Raw genomic sequence first — 17,719 nt, 5'->3', positions numbered from 1 at the left:
GCCATCACACACTAATCTGATGGCCGGTGGTCATGCAGAGTTGAGTGGCCAGGGGGCAGACAATACAATCAGTCGAAATGCAATCAGTCTTAGTGACTCAATAGCCAGATGAGCAAAAGTTTACATTTGTAATTAAAAGATAGCAAAAACAGTAAATAAAGCAGTAAAGAAACAAAGCTCAGGAAGGAAAGCCACAGACGTAGTGGAGCCAATGTCCCGGGTGTAGGGGATATTACTCAAGCTCCACCAGCCCCCCTGAAACCTGTTTGGTGCCCCCTAAATCCTGTTATGCCCTGGCAGTGATTGGTGGAACGTTGAGTGGCCTATTGAGAACAAAGTACAACTGCTTAAATAGTTTCCAACTGTTTCAGAGTATTGTCTAGTACCGTTAATTCCTGTTTGAGGTGTCCATAGTCTTTTTTTGTCTGTTTTTGTGAGCATTGCTATTCTGGCAGTCACTATCCGTGCAGTGAAAAGTTGAATTGGTTAAAATGGATGAAGTGAATGGAGATACACTGCAGCCACTGTCTCTGAAGGAGTACCACGTCTCGGAGGAATATGGCTTTGCTCTGCCTGACCCATTGGTAAGTGGAAAATGATTCTCAAGGGATTTATAGTTTTCTAAAATCTACATCATATCAGCAACTACATTATTTTTTATGAAGCTTTATGAATGAGACATCTGTCAGTCTTTTTTGTCATTCTGTGGGGAAGGGGGAGGGGTGCATGTCATTGCTTGTGAACCTGAGGAGCCACATGTTTCCAGTTGTTGTAGCCAGTGCTGTGATAGCAGACAGGCCTATTGGCACCAAGCCCAGGGCAACAGAAGTGACAGGGGAGTAGCAGTGCTACTCCTATTCTAGGGGTGTGTTCAAAATATCGGTATCAGGACACGGTGTCGCGGGCCTCTTCACAATACACGTATCAATACGGAGGCTCAGTAACACAATATTTCATATGCATCAAAAAATTAGTGAATCAAGTTGCTGAAACGGCATCTGACAGTTGCTCCTTGCTATGCAGTAGGCCAACAGCTTTGTGAGGGCTATTACTACAGTGTAACTGTTGCTCTACAAACAACAAAGTAACTTTTGATCATTCGTAGGTTTTCTTAAAAAGAATTGAGTGCAAACTTCCCGCTTCCTGCAATCGCGTCAGATCAAACAGGGATGGTCAGGACCAGGCTAACCTCTCATAGGGTCTTCTGTTATAATGTGTACAGTGTCTCGAATGTTCTATTTACCTCCGCCAAGGAGGTTATGTGATCGCCTGGGTTTGTGTGTTGTCTGTGTTTGTTCGTTCGTTCGCTCGCTGCTATTTCACTGCCTGCCACAAGGTGCGCACGGTGCACTGAGCACCGGCATGCCTGTGCCTTTCTCAGCAACAATAAGGAACAGGGAGAGACTCTCCTTTGCCGCGTCAGCTCCAACACAAAGTGCATTTCACCTAAAAAGTTGTTCATCCGCATGCAGCCTTCATCCGCAGGCAGGAAAAAAATCTGGTCAAATGAATTACCACCGCTGCCAAAAATAGCCTATGGATTTTGTGATTGTGTTGGCCCGTATACAGCCTATGTTATCATTGCTGTTGCGAGATGGACAGTGACCACCCCCACAGATCGTTTAGGTTCACAATGCTGTCGAATTAATTACGTCAAAAATATGGAATATGTGATCGTGTAAGTTCACAATGCTGTTGTGGACTGTGACTTAGGTTCACAATGCTGTCGAATTAATTAGGCTACCGTTGCCAGAATAATTTATGACTGTACGTTCACAATGCTGGTAAAATTCATTACATCCCCTTCGCTACATTTAAAATAGTTAACCCCAAGTTGTTTGCGAGATGGACAGGGATCAGAAAGCCCGACAGCATGCATAATGGCCGAGCACCGGCGAATATTCCAATCGGGTGTGCCTGCGCCAAACCAATAAGGAAAAGGACTGTCTCCTTTGACGCCAGCGCCAAAACCAGTGCTATCAACCTAAAAAGTTGCTCATCAGCAGGCACCCTTTTGGCTACACCCTCACAAATAGTCCTGTGAAATTAATTACCGCTGCCTAAACTAGGCCTATGTGTGAAGTGTAAGTGCTGCTGCGAGATGGACAGTGACCACCGCAGATCATTTTGGTGTCATGATGTCAAATTAATTAAGTAGTTCTACCATCGCCAAAAAAATACGGAATTTGTGGCTGTGTAAGTTTACAATGCTAGTCAAATGCACTTCACTCAATTTAACCCCAGTTACGAGATGGAACACAAAGCCCGACAGCATTGCCCGTAGACTGATTAACAACGGTGATAGTGATTTTCCAAGAAGGAAATGCCGCTTCACGCTTCAGCCGACAGCGCTAAGGCCAACCAGTGGCCCATGAGAATGATGCATACCATCGTAGGCAAAAAATAGGCCTAACCAGATAGTGTCGTCTGTGGTTGTTTCAGTTTTGTTGGTCAAAATCATTACATTCCCTTCACTAATCACTAATACAGTTCTATTAGCGCGTGATCACAAGTTTTCAAAGCAGGTTGATTTTTTATCTTGTAGCCTAAGCACAAGGCTGGATTAGGCTGATACAATTGGTATAATTCCACTTAGTCTTTAAAGTGTGTGATATGATATGAATGTGAAATTTTAAATGGTAATAAGGGCATGCTGTCAATCATCAAAACTGTTTATAACAATGTGACCAGCAACTTCTGACCTTCAATAAGTGCATTTATAGGACAGTGCATAGTAAGTTCACAATATAGCATGTAGGCCTAGCACTTTGCCAATACCACAATCACAGGTGAACAAAACAGACCACAGTTAAAAAATACAGATATAATCTAGTTACAACTTGACTGTTTAATTTACTGAACACACTAATGGTGTGTATAAACTTAAAGTTTTATTTTATTATTTTATTTATTAAACCTGCTTTCGAAACAATTAAGTGATTTATTTTCACATATTGTCATTTCATTTTATGTATTTTATTATAGCATGACGCCATTCTGAAGGTATTTCAGATTGATTTGGAGACAAAGATTCATTGAGAGTAATTGATCATTAGGAAATAATGTTCCATATGGTTTACTAACAAAACTGTTTTCTTCTCCAAGGAAGTCTTGCCTCCATATTATCAACCTTGGATGGAAATAGCCAGAAATGTGACTGAGCTCATCTATTCACATTCCCTACGGGACCATGTGCATGAGGTGGGTATGGCCAAGCCTATGCTACTCTATCCCAAAATGTATCTTTCTTCATCTTCTATTCCTCAGTTTTAGTAAAATAGCATATGCTAGTTTATGTTGGAAACCACAGTACATTTGTAGAAATCCCTTTGAGAACCACTACATTGGACCATAGCTGAATCTTATATTCGTTCGTTCGTTCGTTCGTTCGTTCGTTCGTTTATTTGATTAGGACAAGGCACATTAACCAATACATCAGCTAAAAAACATTGATATAAATATGCCAGAGTTATCATAGTTGCTAAATGTCATCACTTACCTCCCTTCCCATCACCCCCTAGATGCCGGAGCTGGAGACGGAGCTGCTGCTGGACCACAGGGAGCTGCGCCTGGCCCACCTCGCCCTCAGCATCATCACCATGGGATACGTCTGGCAGGAGGGGGACAACCAGATAGTCAAGGTGCGCTACAATACACAAGCAGGCAGGTAGGCAGACAGGCAGACAGGCAGACAGACTGACAATGAACATGTTTGCTTTGTACCAGGAATGGATGGATTGGATATATGATAGGTAGGCAGAGAGACAGACAGGTAGGCTTGTATAGCACATTGGAAGGAGTTAGACAGCAACTTTTTATGAAGGTGGACCATCAATGCCTTGTTCCAGGCACTGGTGGATGGATGGATAGATAGATGGATGCATGGATGGATGGATGAACAGACATAGACTACACCGCATTCCACATTACTACGCAAATGACATTTTTCACTGTTTCCCCAAATAATCAATACAAATGACAGTTGCCATAATTTTCAAGTCATCAGCCATTAGAGTACAATTAAAAAGTTTTTGAATGAACCTTCCATTGATATTGATTAATATCCAAGATATATTTTTTTAAATAATACAAAACTTAAAATGCTCTGTTCCACATTATTACGCAAAATAGTTTTGTAGTGTTGTGATCCAAATTTCTTTCTTTTTCCCATTTACATCAAAACAGTTAGAATTTGGTACCTTCTAAATTGCATTTCAATGTTCAATACTTGGTGATAAGCTCTTTGTCTTAGTAACTGGAATGCTGCGTTTAACTTTGAAGTCAATGGCAGGGCATTGCATGGGAGTTATGGTAGCCCAAATATCCTTGATGCTTTGCTCTCAGCTGTTTTTGTTTGTTTGGTCTGGTGACCCACACTTCACTCTTCAATATACCCGTATAATATAATAATAATAAACTTTATTGCAGACACATGTCCATATCACACACCATACAGTATTCAATACTCAATACAAACATTATAAATAGTAAAAAAAAGAAAAGAAAAACAAGAACAAAAAAGAAAAGAGAAAAAAGAAGGACATATTTAAAAAATATACAGACTATTGCACCAATGCCTCCTTAGCCTAGAGGTAAATCTGTAGCTACTTTTGGTGGGATTGACTAGAGCCTGAATTATGCTATTCTCTGACCTATCCAGGCGATACATAAAACTGGACATCAGCTGTCTTAAGAGTGCCTCAAAGGTTGGCACTCTATTGGACACAAACAGCTGACTAGCACTGTGCCACCTAGGGACCCTAAGCAACAGCCTCATTGCATCATTGTATGCTACCTTGAGTCTATGCATACTTGTTTGCTTAAAGCAAGACCATAATTGAGCAGTGTACAATGGAGTAATGTAGGTTGTAAACAGGGAACACTTCACAGTATCAGAGCACATAGAAAACTTACGTAAAAGCATGTTTGCTTGAGCATACACTTTACAGCGCTGTCTATAGATATCTTTGTCATCTGTCCAGTTATCAGATATGACATGTCCAAGATACTTTATTTCTTCACATACAGCAAGTGGACTATCTGACAGATAGAAGGTAGGGAAAGTTGATTTCCTATCCCCAGCACTTCTAACAATCATGATATTGCTCTTCTTAGCATTATACTGTATGTCATAATCAGAGCCATACTGAGAGCACACCTTCAGCATCTGCTGCATCCCAGCACTATACGGACATAGCAGAACCAGATCATCTGCATACATAAGATGATTAACAACAGTGTTACCAACAAGGCAGCCAGTTTGTACTCTATTTAACTTATCTGACAGTTCATCCATATAGACATTAAATAAAATAGGAGATAAAATCCCTCCTTGTCGCACTCCATTACTAACAGAAAAGGGAGCAGACACTACATTGTCCCATTTAACATGAAATAATTGATGGGCATACCAAAAGGCTAATATTCTCACAAGGACTTTAGGGACACCTCGATCAATCAATTTCACAAACAGTTTTTCATGGTTAATTCGATCAAAAGCTTTGGACGCATCAATAAAGCATAAAAATACGGATGAGTTCTGACTAGTATATTTAGATACAATCTCTTTAAGAGCAAATATACATAAGTCAGTTCCATGTTTTCTTTTGAACCCAAACTGATTATCATAAGTAAGAATATACATTTCTAACTTACCTAACAGTATTCTCTCTAGTACTTTGGACAATATACTTGCTAATGCAATGGGGCGATAATTGCTGATACTATTGAGTTTACCAGTCTTATCCTTAAGCACAGGCACTAACATTACAGCCATAATAGCTTTAGGCAAGACACCATGCACCAGACAGCCAGTAAGACACATTGACAAGAGAGGACAGAGCTTGTAGCTGGCATGCTTTAGATGTTCTGTAGTAATTCCATCCATACCACAGGCTTTGTTGTTATCCAGCCTGTTGATGGCTTCACTGACATCTGCTGCCTTAACAACCACGTCAGCAGGGAGACCAGAGTGTTCAAGACTAATGCTAACAGGGTTACTATTAACACAGTTAAAGATATTGCAATAGTGCTCACGCCAGATTTCAACTATTTTTCCTGGACTACTGACACCTTCAATGTCAGCAGGTAGGGGAGTTTTACTGTTATTCATCACTTTTACCTCTTTCCAGAAGTCAGTAAGGTTGTTAACCTGCAACTTTCTAGCTAGCGAATCAGCTCTCATTGTGTTTTCATTCTTCTTAATAAAACGAAGGGCGTATTTAAATCTAGCATTAGTGCGCTTTTTCAATTCCAGTAAGACCCCCTGTCTGGGCCTGCGAGCGTCTAGCCAGAGTCTGAAGGCCTGTCTTGCCTCGCCATATTGCTCAGCCACAAACTCATTCCACCCGGGTCTAATATAAGGTACTTTGCATTTAGGCCTACTTTTACGCAAGGGTTCACTGGAGTCATTGAGACATTTTAAAATACAATCATACATATCACACAGTTGTTCACTATGTTGCACAATCTTACTGTTCATATCTGTACATATTAAAGCCTCTTTGGGCAAAACAATATCATTTAAAAGACCATCTGTTCTGTTTAAATATCCATCCATGTCCTCCTTGCTCAGTTTTGACCAGTCCAGCTTAGTAGAAGATACAGTATTATAGTTACTGGCCAGCAGGGGGACATTCTCAACATTTATAAGTGCAGCAACAGGTAAATGATCAGAAGTGGCAAGATCATAACAAATCTCCACATTCTCCAAAGAGGCATGGGCATCAGCTGTGGCTATGATGTGGTCTAACCACGACGTTGTGTGCCATGCTTCACTTATGTAAGTAAAGCTTGTGCTGGGCAGCAATGCTTTACTAGACAGTATTAAGTTGGCCTCATTACAGAACTGTTGGAGGTGTGCACCAAACAGGGATTTACTATCAGATATGTCAGAATTAAGATCTCCCACAACATAGACACATGAGCTATTATCTTCTATGAATGACTGAATAAAAGCTAACCTGTTCATAAATTCATCCTCATGCTCATAGGCTTCATATGGTGTGTAAATGTTTAAGACAGTAAATTGCTTATCATTATACTTAAACTCCAGTCCTATGGCCCAGTCAACATTTAGTCGCACCACCTTCACCAATCGGTCATATTTAATGTTCCACAATATAGCTACTCCACCAGGTATCCTACCTCGAACCAGCCTCGTGCTGAGATCGGTAGTGGACTCTCCAGCCCCATGGAAGTTCGTGTGTAGAGAATTCAATTTGTCCAGATCTTGTTTTGCCAGCCAAGTTTCTTGCAGACAAAGGATATCACATTCGCCCAGTAGTGTGTCCACCACCAGCCTGCTTGATCTATCAGTAGCAGTGTGTCCTACCCGCAAGCCGCGAGTGTTGTATGAAACAAGACGCATTTAGTGTCTATTATCGCTCCCCGCTGGATAGCTGGCATTCGTCCCTGCCACCAGGCGCGGGAGGCACCCCAGCATCGTTACTGTGCAGCAGCCCCACATCCCGAGTGCGAGGGGCATCCTCTGTACCGGGAGGGCCTCCACCTACCCCCCTGGCGTGGCGCGAGGCTCATAGTAGCGTCGGATATAAATTCCAGCGGGCCAAAGCTGTGGATCATACAATTCCTCCACATCTTGACATTCAGCAGAGACGCAGAACGAATTAAATCTACTCTGTGTTGTCTCTATTTTTCTACATGTCACTTCCCTACCCAGCTTCTTTTTTTAGGTAGGCCTAGTCACTGAGAGTGTTGACATCGACACAGGGATCAAACTTAGTAGCAAACACCCTTACCATCTTTGTTTTTACGGCAAGGATATTGCTACCCTCACCAGTTCCAATTATGCTTGGCTTCTTTCTCGCATGTCGCGCTGGTGTTCTACCAGAGCGAGGTGTAGCGCGTCTGTAAGCGGAGTTCTCAGGCACCTTCTTCAGTCGGCGCCCCTCCTTCACCACCGTGCTCCAAGCAGAGGGCTGCGTTCGCCCCATTCCTGCGGCCAAGTCCTCCATCTGGGCTACTTCTCCACTCCTGGTCCTCGTCCAGCCATTCTCCTCAGCCGTAGTGCACGGGGCAGAATCATGACCCAGCTGCTGCTTCTCCATAGTCAAAGATAGACACGTCTCACTAGGCGCAGGGTCCGGCTGTATATCCAAAGCTGTGCGGCAAGGAACTGAGGAGGCAGGGTCCAGGCCACAAGGCCCCTCCACGGCAGTCAAACGACTGTTCAGAGTAGCAGAAACTTCGCACAGTGTTTCACATGCAGCCACCTGATCGACCATAGTTCTTTTCAATAAGTCTATGTCAGCATTGATTTGCTGCATTTTCCCAAGGAGCGCAGATACATCTATGTGTTTAAACGAGACAGGGGGTAACTCATCCAAGAAGTGTGATACAAATCTTGGAATTTCTTCTCCGCACTCATTAAGCACTTGTAGACACAGTTTCACGTTGTTAATGTCTTTCTTTTGTCCCCGATGGGTAACCCAGCGTTTGTTGTGTGGCAAGAGCTCTGATAAAACAGCCTTTGATGATTCAATCCGGTCGGAGCTGTAGCTACTCGTGACCACCGATACGATGTCATCGTGACTTAATGTTCGCATTTTGACTACAATAAAGTTCAGCAGTTCATCTTCAACTATAACTCTTCCGTCGTCAGTGCGATAAATCTCAGGTTTAATCCGAGAAAACTCTCCTGGTGCACGCCGTGCTGCGCCGCCGGTTCCACCGGTTCCACCGGCCGCCATGACGCCGACCATCTTGGGTAGGCGTCTTCTTCTTCTTCTTCTTCAATGGGTTTTAACGGCAGCTGGCATCCGATACGTTGCACTGCTGCCACCTATAGGTCCAATAGTCCAGATGTCCTAAATCCTGTAGTACAGGCCTGTATCCCGTAGGAATTTAAGTAAATGCCGTCTGCATTTACCCATCCCCAAAGTCAACACACTCTTCAGTGTCACCTCCTTTAGGCCATACTTCTTTAAAAAATTGAACAACTCTCTCCTATGACAGTCATAAAGTCCACAGTACAATAGAGCATGTTGTACTGTCTCCACCACCTGTAGGCAAGCACACATTCCATTCACATGCTTCCCCAAAATAAATAAAGTAGCATTCAAACATGTGTGTCCTATCAATAGTCTAGAAATGATGACATCATCCTTACGTCTCCCACTGCTGACAGCCGCAACTGAATCTGACACACTACTGACAATTGAAAACAAGTGTCTGCCCTTTACCTCATTCTCCCAAAGAAGTTGCCATTTCACCACTGATTCCTTCCAAACAATACTCTTACCTTCTGATTTGGATAGACATAAAGGAGCATCTATATCAACACGTTGAGAAGCAGACTTAGCCAACTCATCAGCTTTTTCATTTAACTGAATACCCACATGGTCAGGGACCCATAGAAATGAAACACTCACATCACATCTAATTCTCAAGTCCCTGAGCGCAAAAAGAATCTCATATACCAGATCTGGTCTCCCTTTGGAAGTACCCTTCCCAAGACTTCTTATGGCTGCCACAGAGTCGCTGCATATCAAAAGATTCTTATTGCGTAATTGCACAGCCCACCTAACAGCCATCAGAATGGCATACAGTTCAACAGTATACACACTTAACATATCAGACGTTCTCTCTACTGCCTGCACTTCCATTCCCTGAACCACAAATGCCGCCCCAGTAACTCCCGTGTCCTGGTTCTTTGAACCATCTGTGAATATTAAGAGACAATCTTGATAAGCATCCCCCACATGACAATAAAACATAGGTCTCAGCTCCACCTCAGGATCACGTTCCTTTATCTTAAGTAATGCCAGGTCAATACCTGGGACTTCCAGCTGCCACAGAGGAACAGACGGCCATAACACCCCTGGGCAAAACGCCCTCTGCAGGACATTCAGGTCTCTGGCCACAACTTCAGCAGTCCAACCAAAGCTAGATAAAGATGCCACCCCTCTCTCCCAGCTTGGCACAATCACATTTCTGACAGGATGATCAGGACGTTGACCCATCACATTAACCCAGTAATTAGCTTGTAACTGACGTCTCCTCAAACTCAGAGGCATTTCTCCCGTCATAACCTGGAGGGAGCAAACTGGAGAAGATTTTACAGCACCAAGACACACTCTCAATGCCGCTGCTTGTACTACATCTAGCTTAGCCAGAGTTGACAGTGCTGCAGACGCATATACCAGACACCCATAATCAATCCTAGACCGTATTAGATACAAACCCCAACTCCGATGAAGTTGGGACGTTTGGTAAACAGTGAATAAAATCAAAATGCTATCATTTTCAAAACATTCAATCTATTCATTAGATGGAGAATAGTGAAAAGACAACATATTAAGTGTTAAAACCGAGAAAAAATATTGTTTTGGGGGACATATGTACTCATTTCTAATTTGATAAATCCAACACGTCTCAAAAGAGTTGGGACGGGGATCAGTGAAAGTTAGTTAACATCCAAATAAGATAAATCAACAAAGAAGAACATTTCAAAATGAATTGTACTGACGGACAATATAGGTGTCCAGGTATAAGATCATCACAGAGAGGCTGAGTCACTCAGAATTAAAGATGCAAAGGGAATAATTACCATAGTTATTACATACATTTTTGAATTCCCTTTGATTTACCACGATTGAGTGTATATAAGACATATTTTTGTTACTAAAATCATTGTATAGGTTCATGACATCATGAAATATATATTGGCTGTAGTCTCACTCTAATTCCTGGAGTGCTAGAGCTATTGAAAATTGACCATATTAAGAATGCTTAATGCGTGCAAATGATACAGAGGTGTAACATTCTCCTAAGCACCTGAGCTCACTTGAAATAAACCCAGAAGACATGGGAAACTGTCCTTTGCTTACAAAAGTCAGCAGAAGTTGTAGAAGTCCATTCATTTTGACAATAATAGAGCATTGCACATCCTGTGCTACAGTGAAAATGGACCATCCAACTTCTGTTAGTGCTAGCTTCAAAAGTCAGCCTCCATGATGGCATGCGGGTGCAGTAGTGCATTGGTTAAGATGTTCTCACTCATCTGTAGAGTTAAATACAGTGCTGAATGGTATAAATGGGTTTTTAACAGCATGAAAAGTCACTCATGCATTATATTTTGAAGGGAGATCTTCGATTACTGCCACATAGTAAGGTCAAAATGCATTCTCTACTATGTTTTAACAGTTCCATCATAAGGACCAGCAGGTGATAAAATGGTGGGTTTTTGGTCAAGACCTGTCACACTGTAAGCACTACAGAAAGGAAAACACTGCAAAACATGACAAGGAATACACCCACCATTTAAGCTGGTGAAATCATGTCCAAGATAGGAATTAGCACTGTTTTTTATATAAAATCATCTCATCGGTTAATGTATTTAACTGTTAAGTGTTGTCTTTTGTTTTGTTTTTAGTCTTCCTCGACATTTGCTGGCATTTATTGTCCCCGTCCCAACTCTTTTGAGACGTGTTGGATTTATCAAATTAGAAATTAGTACATATGTCCCCCAAAACAATATTTTTTCTCGGTTTTAACACTTAATATGTTGTCTTTTCATTATTCTCCATCTAATGAATAGATTGAATGTTTTGAAAATGATAGCATTTTGATTTTATTCACTGTTTACAAAACGTCCCAACTTCATCGGAGTTGGGGTTTGTATATGTAAATCATTTTAAGAGAGGTCATATCCGCTCCCCACTCCCTCCCAGCCAGACATCTCATCAGATTCAGGACATTTTTGCACTTATCCACTACTCTGGAGACATGGGCCCTCCATGTGAGTCTGGTATCAAAAAACACCCCCAGGAACTTAAAAGAAGAGACCCTTTCAACTGGGCTGCCATATAGATACAACTGTTGACTGTCACAAATCTTCTTCCTGGCAAAAAATACTGCTTTCGTTTTCTCAACAGAGAACCTAAAACCCCACTTTCTACCCCAGTCCTCCACAAGGGTCAACGCCTCCTGCACTTTTTTCAAGGTATACGGCACATTCCTACCCCTCTTCCATAGCGCACCATCATCCGCAAATAGGGACTGACCCACATCAGGCTGAATAGAAGAAAAAATATCGTTGATCATTATGTTGAACAATAAAGGGCTAATCACACTCCCTTGTGGAGTTCCATTTTCAACTGAGCACTTTCGCGAAATGTCCATTCCTATTTTGACCTGAATACACCTGTTCCTCAAAAACTCCATAACCCAATTAAACAAATTCCCCCCAACCCCCAGCAAGTGTAACTTAATTAAAAGGCCCTCCACCCAAAGCATGTCATACGCTTTTTAAACATCTAGGAACACAGCCACAACTGTTTCTTTGTTTACCTGGGCCTTTCTGATTTCATCTTCCAGACTTATTATGGAGTCAATCGTATTCCTCCCTTTCCTAAAACCACTCTGAAACCTAGTCAGCAACCCCCTTTCCTCAACAAAGTGCATCAATCGTCCACTGACAATCTTTTCCATGAGTTTACCCAACTGAGAAGTCAACGCAATTGGACGATAATTAACTGGGTTGCTTGCATCTTTCCCTGGTTTTTTTATGGGCACGATAACAGCTTCCTTCCATCCCGCGGGAATATGCCCCTCCTCCCACACCCTATTATATAGAGTTAAAAGTGTCATCAAACTTTCATCACTCAGATGAGACAGCATTTGGTAGCACACTTCGTCTTGTCCAGGGGCTGAATTTCTACATGTCTCCAAAGCATTTTTAACTTCCAGCAACGTGAATGGGACATTATATTTATCCTCCGATTTGTCTTTCTTCTGAATAATCCCATCAAAGTCATTCATAGTCTTCTCTCTACCACGCTTTTCACTCTCTGACAAATTATCAGAACTGTGCACTCTACTCAGAGTTGATACAATCATTTCTGCTTTATCCATATCAGAGACTGCCAGTTGGTCACCATTTGAAAGAATGGGATAATTCCAGTCTTTCCTGATACCTTCCATTTTTCTAACCATACCCCATACTTCAGTTATTTCCACATTGCTTCCTATTGAGCTGCAGTAATCTCTCCAGTACGTCCTTTTCCTATGTCTAATGACTTTCCTGACCACTGCATGTGCCTGTTTATATTCAATCAAATGTTCAAAATTATGAGAGTGCCTCAATTTCCTAAAAGCACTGTTTCTGGCTTTTACAGCCACCTCACACTCCTCATTCCACCAAGGAACTGCAGCCTTACATAGCTTTCCTGAACTTTTAGGGATTGCTTCCCTAGCAGCCATACAGAGCCTCTGTCGCACCTCCTTCTCATATTCCTCAACACTAACAGTGTTTGGGACTGACCTGAGATACAAGTCACTTATCTCTCTAAATCTCTCCCAGTTCGCCTTTTGAAAGATCCACCTCCCAGGTCTCATTCCTGACCTTAGACTGACAGCAATATCAACTGTACAAAAAATAGGATAGTGATCACTCCCCATAACCTCATCATGTACTTCCCAGATACACCTAGGCGCCATCCTAGATGAAGAGAGTGTAAGATCCAGCACTGACTCACGCCCTGTCCTGACATCAAATCTAGTCCCCCTACCATCATTCAGGCAGACTAAATTCTTTTCACTCAGCAGCTCTTCAACTACCTGCCCATTGCAATCAGTACTACTCCCTCCCCACATTGAACTGTGTGCATTAAAATCCCCGGCCCACACCACATTCCCTCCATCTTGTCCTTCTATTTTCTCCAAATCAGTAAGCACTAGCCTTTTACATGGGTTGTAATAATTTATAATAACCACTCTCCTTGCCTCTACCCAAATCTCCACCACCACATATTCTTGTTCTTTTCCTATTCCCAAAACCCTATATGGTATCCCCTGTTTTACAAAGGTAGCACATCCCCCTCCACTCCCCTCCACCCTGTCCCTCCTAACAGCAACATAATCAAATAAAACAAAATCAAATCTTGGTTGGAGCCATGTCTCTTGAATGCATATCACATCTGGTTTTATACACATGTCACTCACAAATTTTTTAAATTCCTGACCATTTGCCAATAAACTCCTTGCGTTCCATTGTAGAATAATCATAAACTGAATAATCATCCGCTATCTTGGCTGGGCGCCACCACACAGAGACCATCTCTCACCTCTTCCCACTTTAAATCCACCATACCCAGATGCTGGATTGCTGCCTTCGTAATTATTTGAATTCTCTCAGTCTTGGATTTTACTTCCGCTGTTGCATTAATCACCCCTGCAATAAATATTACCAGGTCCCTTTTCTCCCTCCAGCTATATTCCTTCACTGTAACAGGCGCACGCCCCACCTCCTTATTCACAACTGCAGCTGTTTCCCCAATCCCATTAGCAGGCCTAGCATTGTTTCTAGAGAGACCTAGTCTCCTAGTAGCTTCAGCATATGACACTTTGTCTTTCACTTTCACATTATGGATCACCGTTTCTCGCCTCATAACTTCACATCCCCAGAACGCTGCACTGTGCGCTCCTCCACAATTACAGCACTTCAGCACCGCCCCCTCTCCACATTTCCCATATTCATGAGCACCTCCACATTTCGCGCACGTTTGTACCCCTTTACACGCCTTGGTAGCGTGACCAAATTTCTGACACTTAAAACATCGCAGAGGCTTATGCATGAATTCTCTCACTCTGTATCGCATATAACCTAAATACAGCTCAGTGGGAAGAGTTCTAGAACTGAAATGAACCACAATAGACTCCGTGTCTTTCTTCTCAGCACCCCTTGTCAAACGCTTTGCACTCACAACAGCTTCACATTTCTCCCTCAGTCCCTTAACCAACTCACCTATTTGCATTGTCACGGGAATTCCAGTAATAACCCCTTTGCACCCTTCAGTTCCAACTCTCACAACTTTCACCACCTTTGCCTTCCCAACCGTCTGCAACCGTTCCGCTTTTACAACCTGATCCTCAGAAACACACCCAACCAACAAATTACCGTCATCCAACACTCTGGCATTATTGATCAATCCAACCTGCTTTTTAAGTACAGCCGTCAACTTAATTGGATCCATATGTTTGACACCATCTCCGTCAAACCTCACAACCACAAAAGAACACTTCTCCCTGCTTTCCTCACTTTCAGACGCCGACCCAGGTCTAGACCTTTTCAGTTCACGTCCACCACTCATCCTCCTCAAATTCCAACTACGATCCTCCTCCTGAATTCCATCCATACTATGCTCATCCCCTTCCCCACTCTGACTCCCCGCCATGGCAGAAGAGTCGCAAGGATACCGTATACCGGACCTATACAGGCCGTCGGCCGGTATTCTTACCGAACCTTACTGCTCACAGCCTCTAACTACTCTAACAAATCAACAAAAGAAAACCAAAACAAAAAAGGGGGGGAAACAGTGAATGGAAATGTCAAACGCCACTTCAGACTCGAACTTCCCGCCGTCAGTCTCAGTACAAACCGTCATGCGCACTCGCCGTCATCCAATGTCCCTCCTTGGGTAGGCGTCGTGGGCAGTAAACATAAAAGAGCCAAAGTAGTTATTGTCCATGATAGAAGTTAGAAGTCCCTCATTCCAATAAAGAATAGGCCTAAAAATGCAAATGCCAAGTACAGTAGTTCACAGAAGCAATTCCAGGGGGTGAAAAAGTTCATTAAGAATAATAAATGCATGCAAGCTATATAAAACATCTTGTGTGCTGCAGGTGTTGCCTCGGAACCTAGCAGTGCCATACTGGTCCGTATCACAGAAGCTGGGTCTCCCTCCCATCCTGACCCATGCAGATGCTGCCCTAGCCAACTGGAAGAGAAAGGACCCCCATGGGTGAGAACACGCACGAATGCACGCACGTATGCACACAGCACACACACACACACACACACACACACACACACACACACACACACACACACACACACACACACACACACACACACACACACACACACACACACACACACACACACACACACACACACACACACAGAAACCTGTGTGGTCCAGCTAACTGCATTCACACACTCTACTCCCCCCACTCTATCTACAGCTTAGACTCACAGCCTAGATTTAGCAGTTGCAACGCATATGCCCACCTATGCTCGTGATCCTAGTGTTCTTGTATCCTTTGACCTTGTCCATCCATTCTACACACTCTCTCCCCCTTCCCCATACACAATGTAGACATGTACTAGACATGTACTATCAGCTCTTTTACTACTTGTCTGTCTATACATGCGGTGACAATAAAATGTCCTCATAATCTTGTATACTTTAACCTGGCCCAGTCAACTGATTTGTGTACCCCTATTCGCCCCTCCGCACAGTTTAGAAATGCACACTCAGAACTTTCACTGCATGTCTGTCTACACACCTGCAAAGTATTATTACCACACTCACCACATGTCTGTCTATGCAGATGCCTATAAAATATCCTCATAATCTTCTACACTGTAACCTGGGCTAGCAGACTGAATTGTGCATGCTACTCCCATCTCCACGTTCACAACTTGGACATGCTCTCAGCACATGTTCACTTGCATGTCTGGTTATGCATGTGACAGTAAAATATCCTTGTAATCTTGTATCCATTAACCTGGTCTAGCCAACTGAATTGCTCACGCTTTCCATCCTCCTCCTCATGCACAGTTTTACTGTAGACTGACAATCAGCAATTTCATGTCTGTCTGTCTATGGGTGGTTGACATTTAAGGGCGTAACACAATTAAAAAAAAAGTTATTTTTATATATTATATATTTATATATATAATTCCTGAAAAAAAATATGGAAACAAATAGAAAAAATAGAAGAAAAAAATAAAGCACTCAGTTGTCTGTGGAATTTCCCCAATTTTTGCCATTTTTGGGAAAATGTGTCCTGCATCAACACATTGCATAGGCATGTCACACCGCAGGAAAATGAAGTCACACCACAGGAAATTCACTGCATTATGGCCATTTTAATCATTTTCTATACATGACTGACATCTGAGCTCATGCTAACTTGATAATGATATTGTGTTTAATCTTAATATGTGTTTTCATTTATAAAAAAAAAACTTTTTTTTCCTTTTATAAGAGCAGTCACACCACAGGACACCATAAAATGAACCTAAGCATTGCGTAACAGAAACATTGCAATATGAAGACATATTCAGAGTTTAAAAGTCACCTTAAACTTCCACAGCACTCTCCAATAACTGAGGTACTGACTGGTTAGGAGTCTTTAAGACCCTTGTTGTTGGCCTTGCAGCTGCCCGTTCACAAACATTGACATACATGTCACCCCACAGGACACAATTTGTGTTACGAAATTGAACTTGTAGTTAATATTACTGTCTTGAGTTTTTTTCACATTCACATATCTTAATAGGAAGTTAATATTTATGCAATCATGCCAAATGCTTCATACATTATTCAAAATGTTGTTGGTTAATTTATATATATATAGGCCTATATATATTATATATATTCCAGGTTTCATTAATGTTACAGTCACACGCAGGATATTTGACATATAAACCTTTACATAAATCTTAATAAAAATGTTTCTTCTCATCTAAGACTAATATGAAACATAATGTACCATATCTTCTTTCATTGACATTTGTTTTTTAAAGGAAAAATGAAAAATGTGTAGGTTTTTAACCAATGTTACGAAAAAACAAGGTGTCACGTCAACCACCCCTATGCATATGATATAACATAATATGATAAATGGGACACACTTGTAATTTTGTGTCGTTTAACCTTGACCAGCCAATTGCATTGTACTGTTCATG

General features: G+C 42.0%; 1 protein-coding gene across 1 annotated transcript in view; it reads left to right on the top strand.

Annotated features, from left to right (window-relative positions):
* The first annotated feature begins 320 nt into the window (after window positions 1-320).
* Window positions 321-17,719, top strand: part of LOC134444820 (indoleamine 2,3-dioxygenase 2-like) — a 35,178-nt gene continuing 17,779 nt past the window's right edge. Inside the window, exons 1-4 of the mRNA XM_063194013.1 lie at window positions 321-584; window positions 3,106-3,201; window positions 3,522-3,641; window positions 15,646-15,764. Of these exons, the coding sequence (XP_063050083.1) occupies window positions 492-584; window positions 3,106-3,201; window positions 3,522-3,641; window positions 15,646-15,764 (428 nt within the window). The 5' untranslated portion in view covers window positions 321-491. The remainder of the gene's footprint in view (window positions 585-3,105; window positions 3,202-3,521; window positions 3,642-15,645; window positions 15,765-17,719) is intronic.

The sequence above is a fragment of the Engraulis encrasicolus genome, chromosome 3, assembly GCF_034702125.1.
Source record: "Engraulis encrasicolus isolate BLACKSEA-1 chromosome 3, IST_EnEncr_1.0, whole genome shotgun sequence".
In the NCBI taxonomy this organism is placed as follows: domain Eukaryota; kingdom Metazoa; phylum Chordata; class Actinopteri; order Clupeiformes; family Engraulidae; genus Engraulis; species Engraulis encrasicolus.
The sequence above is the reverse complement of the archived record's forward strand: the minus strand, read 5'-3'. Positions and strand labels throughout refer to the sequence as shown.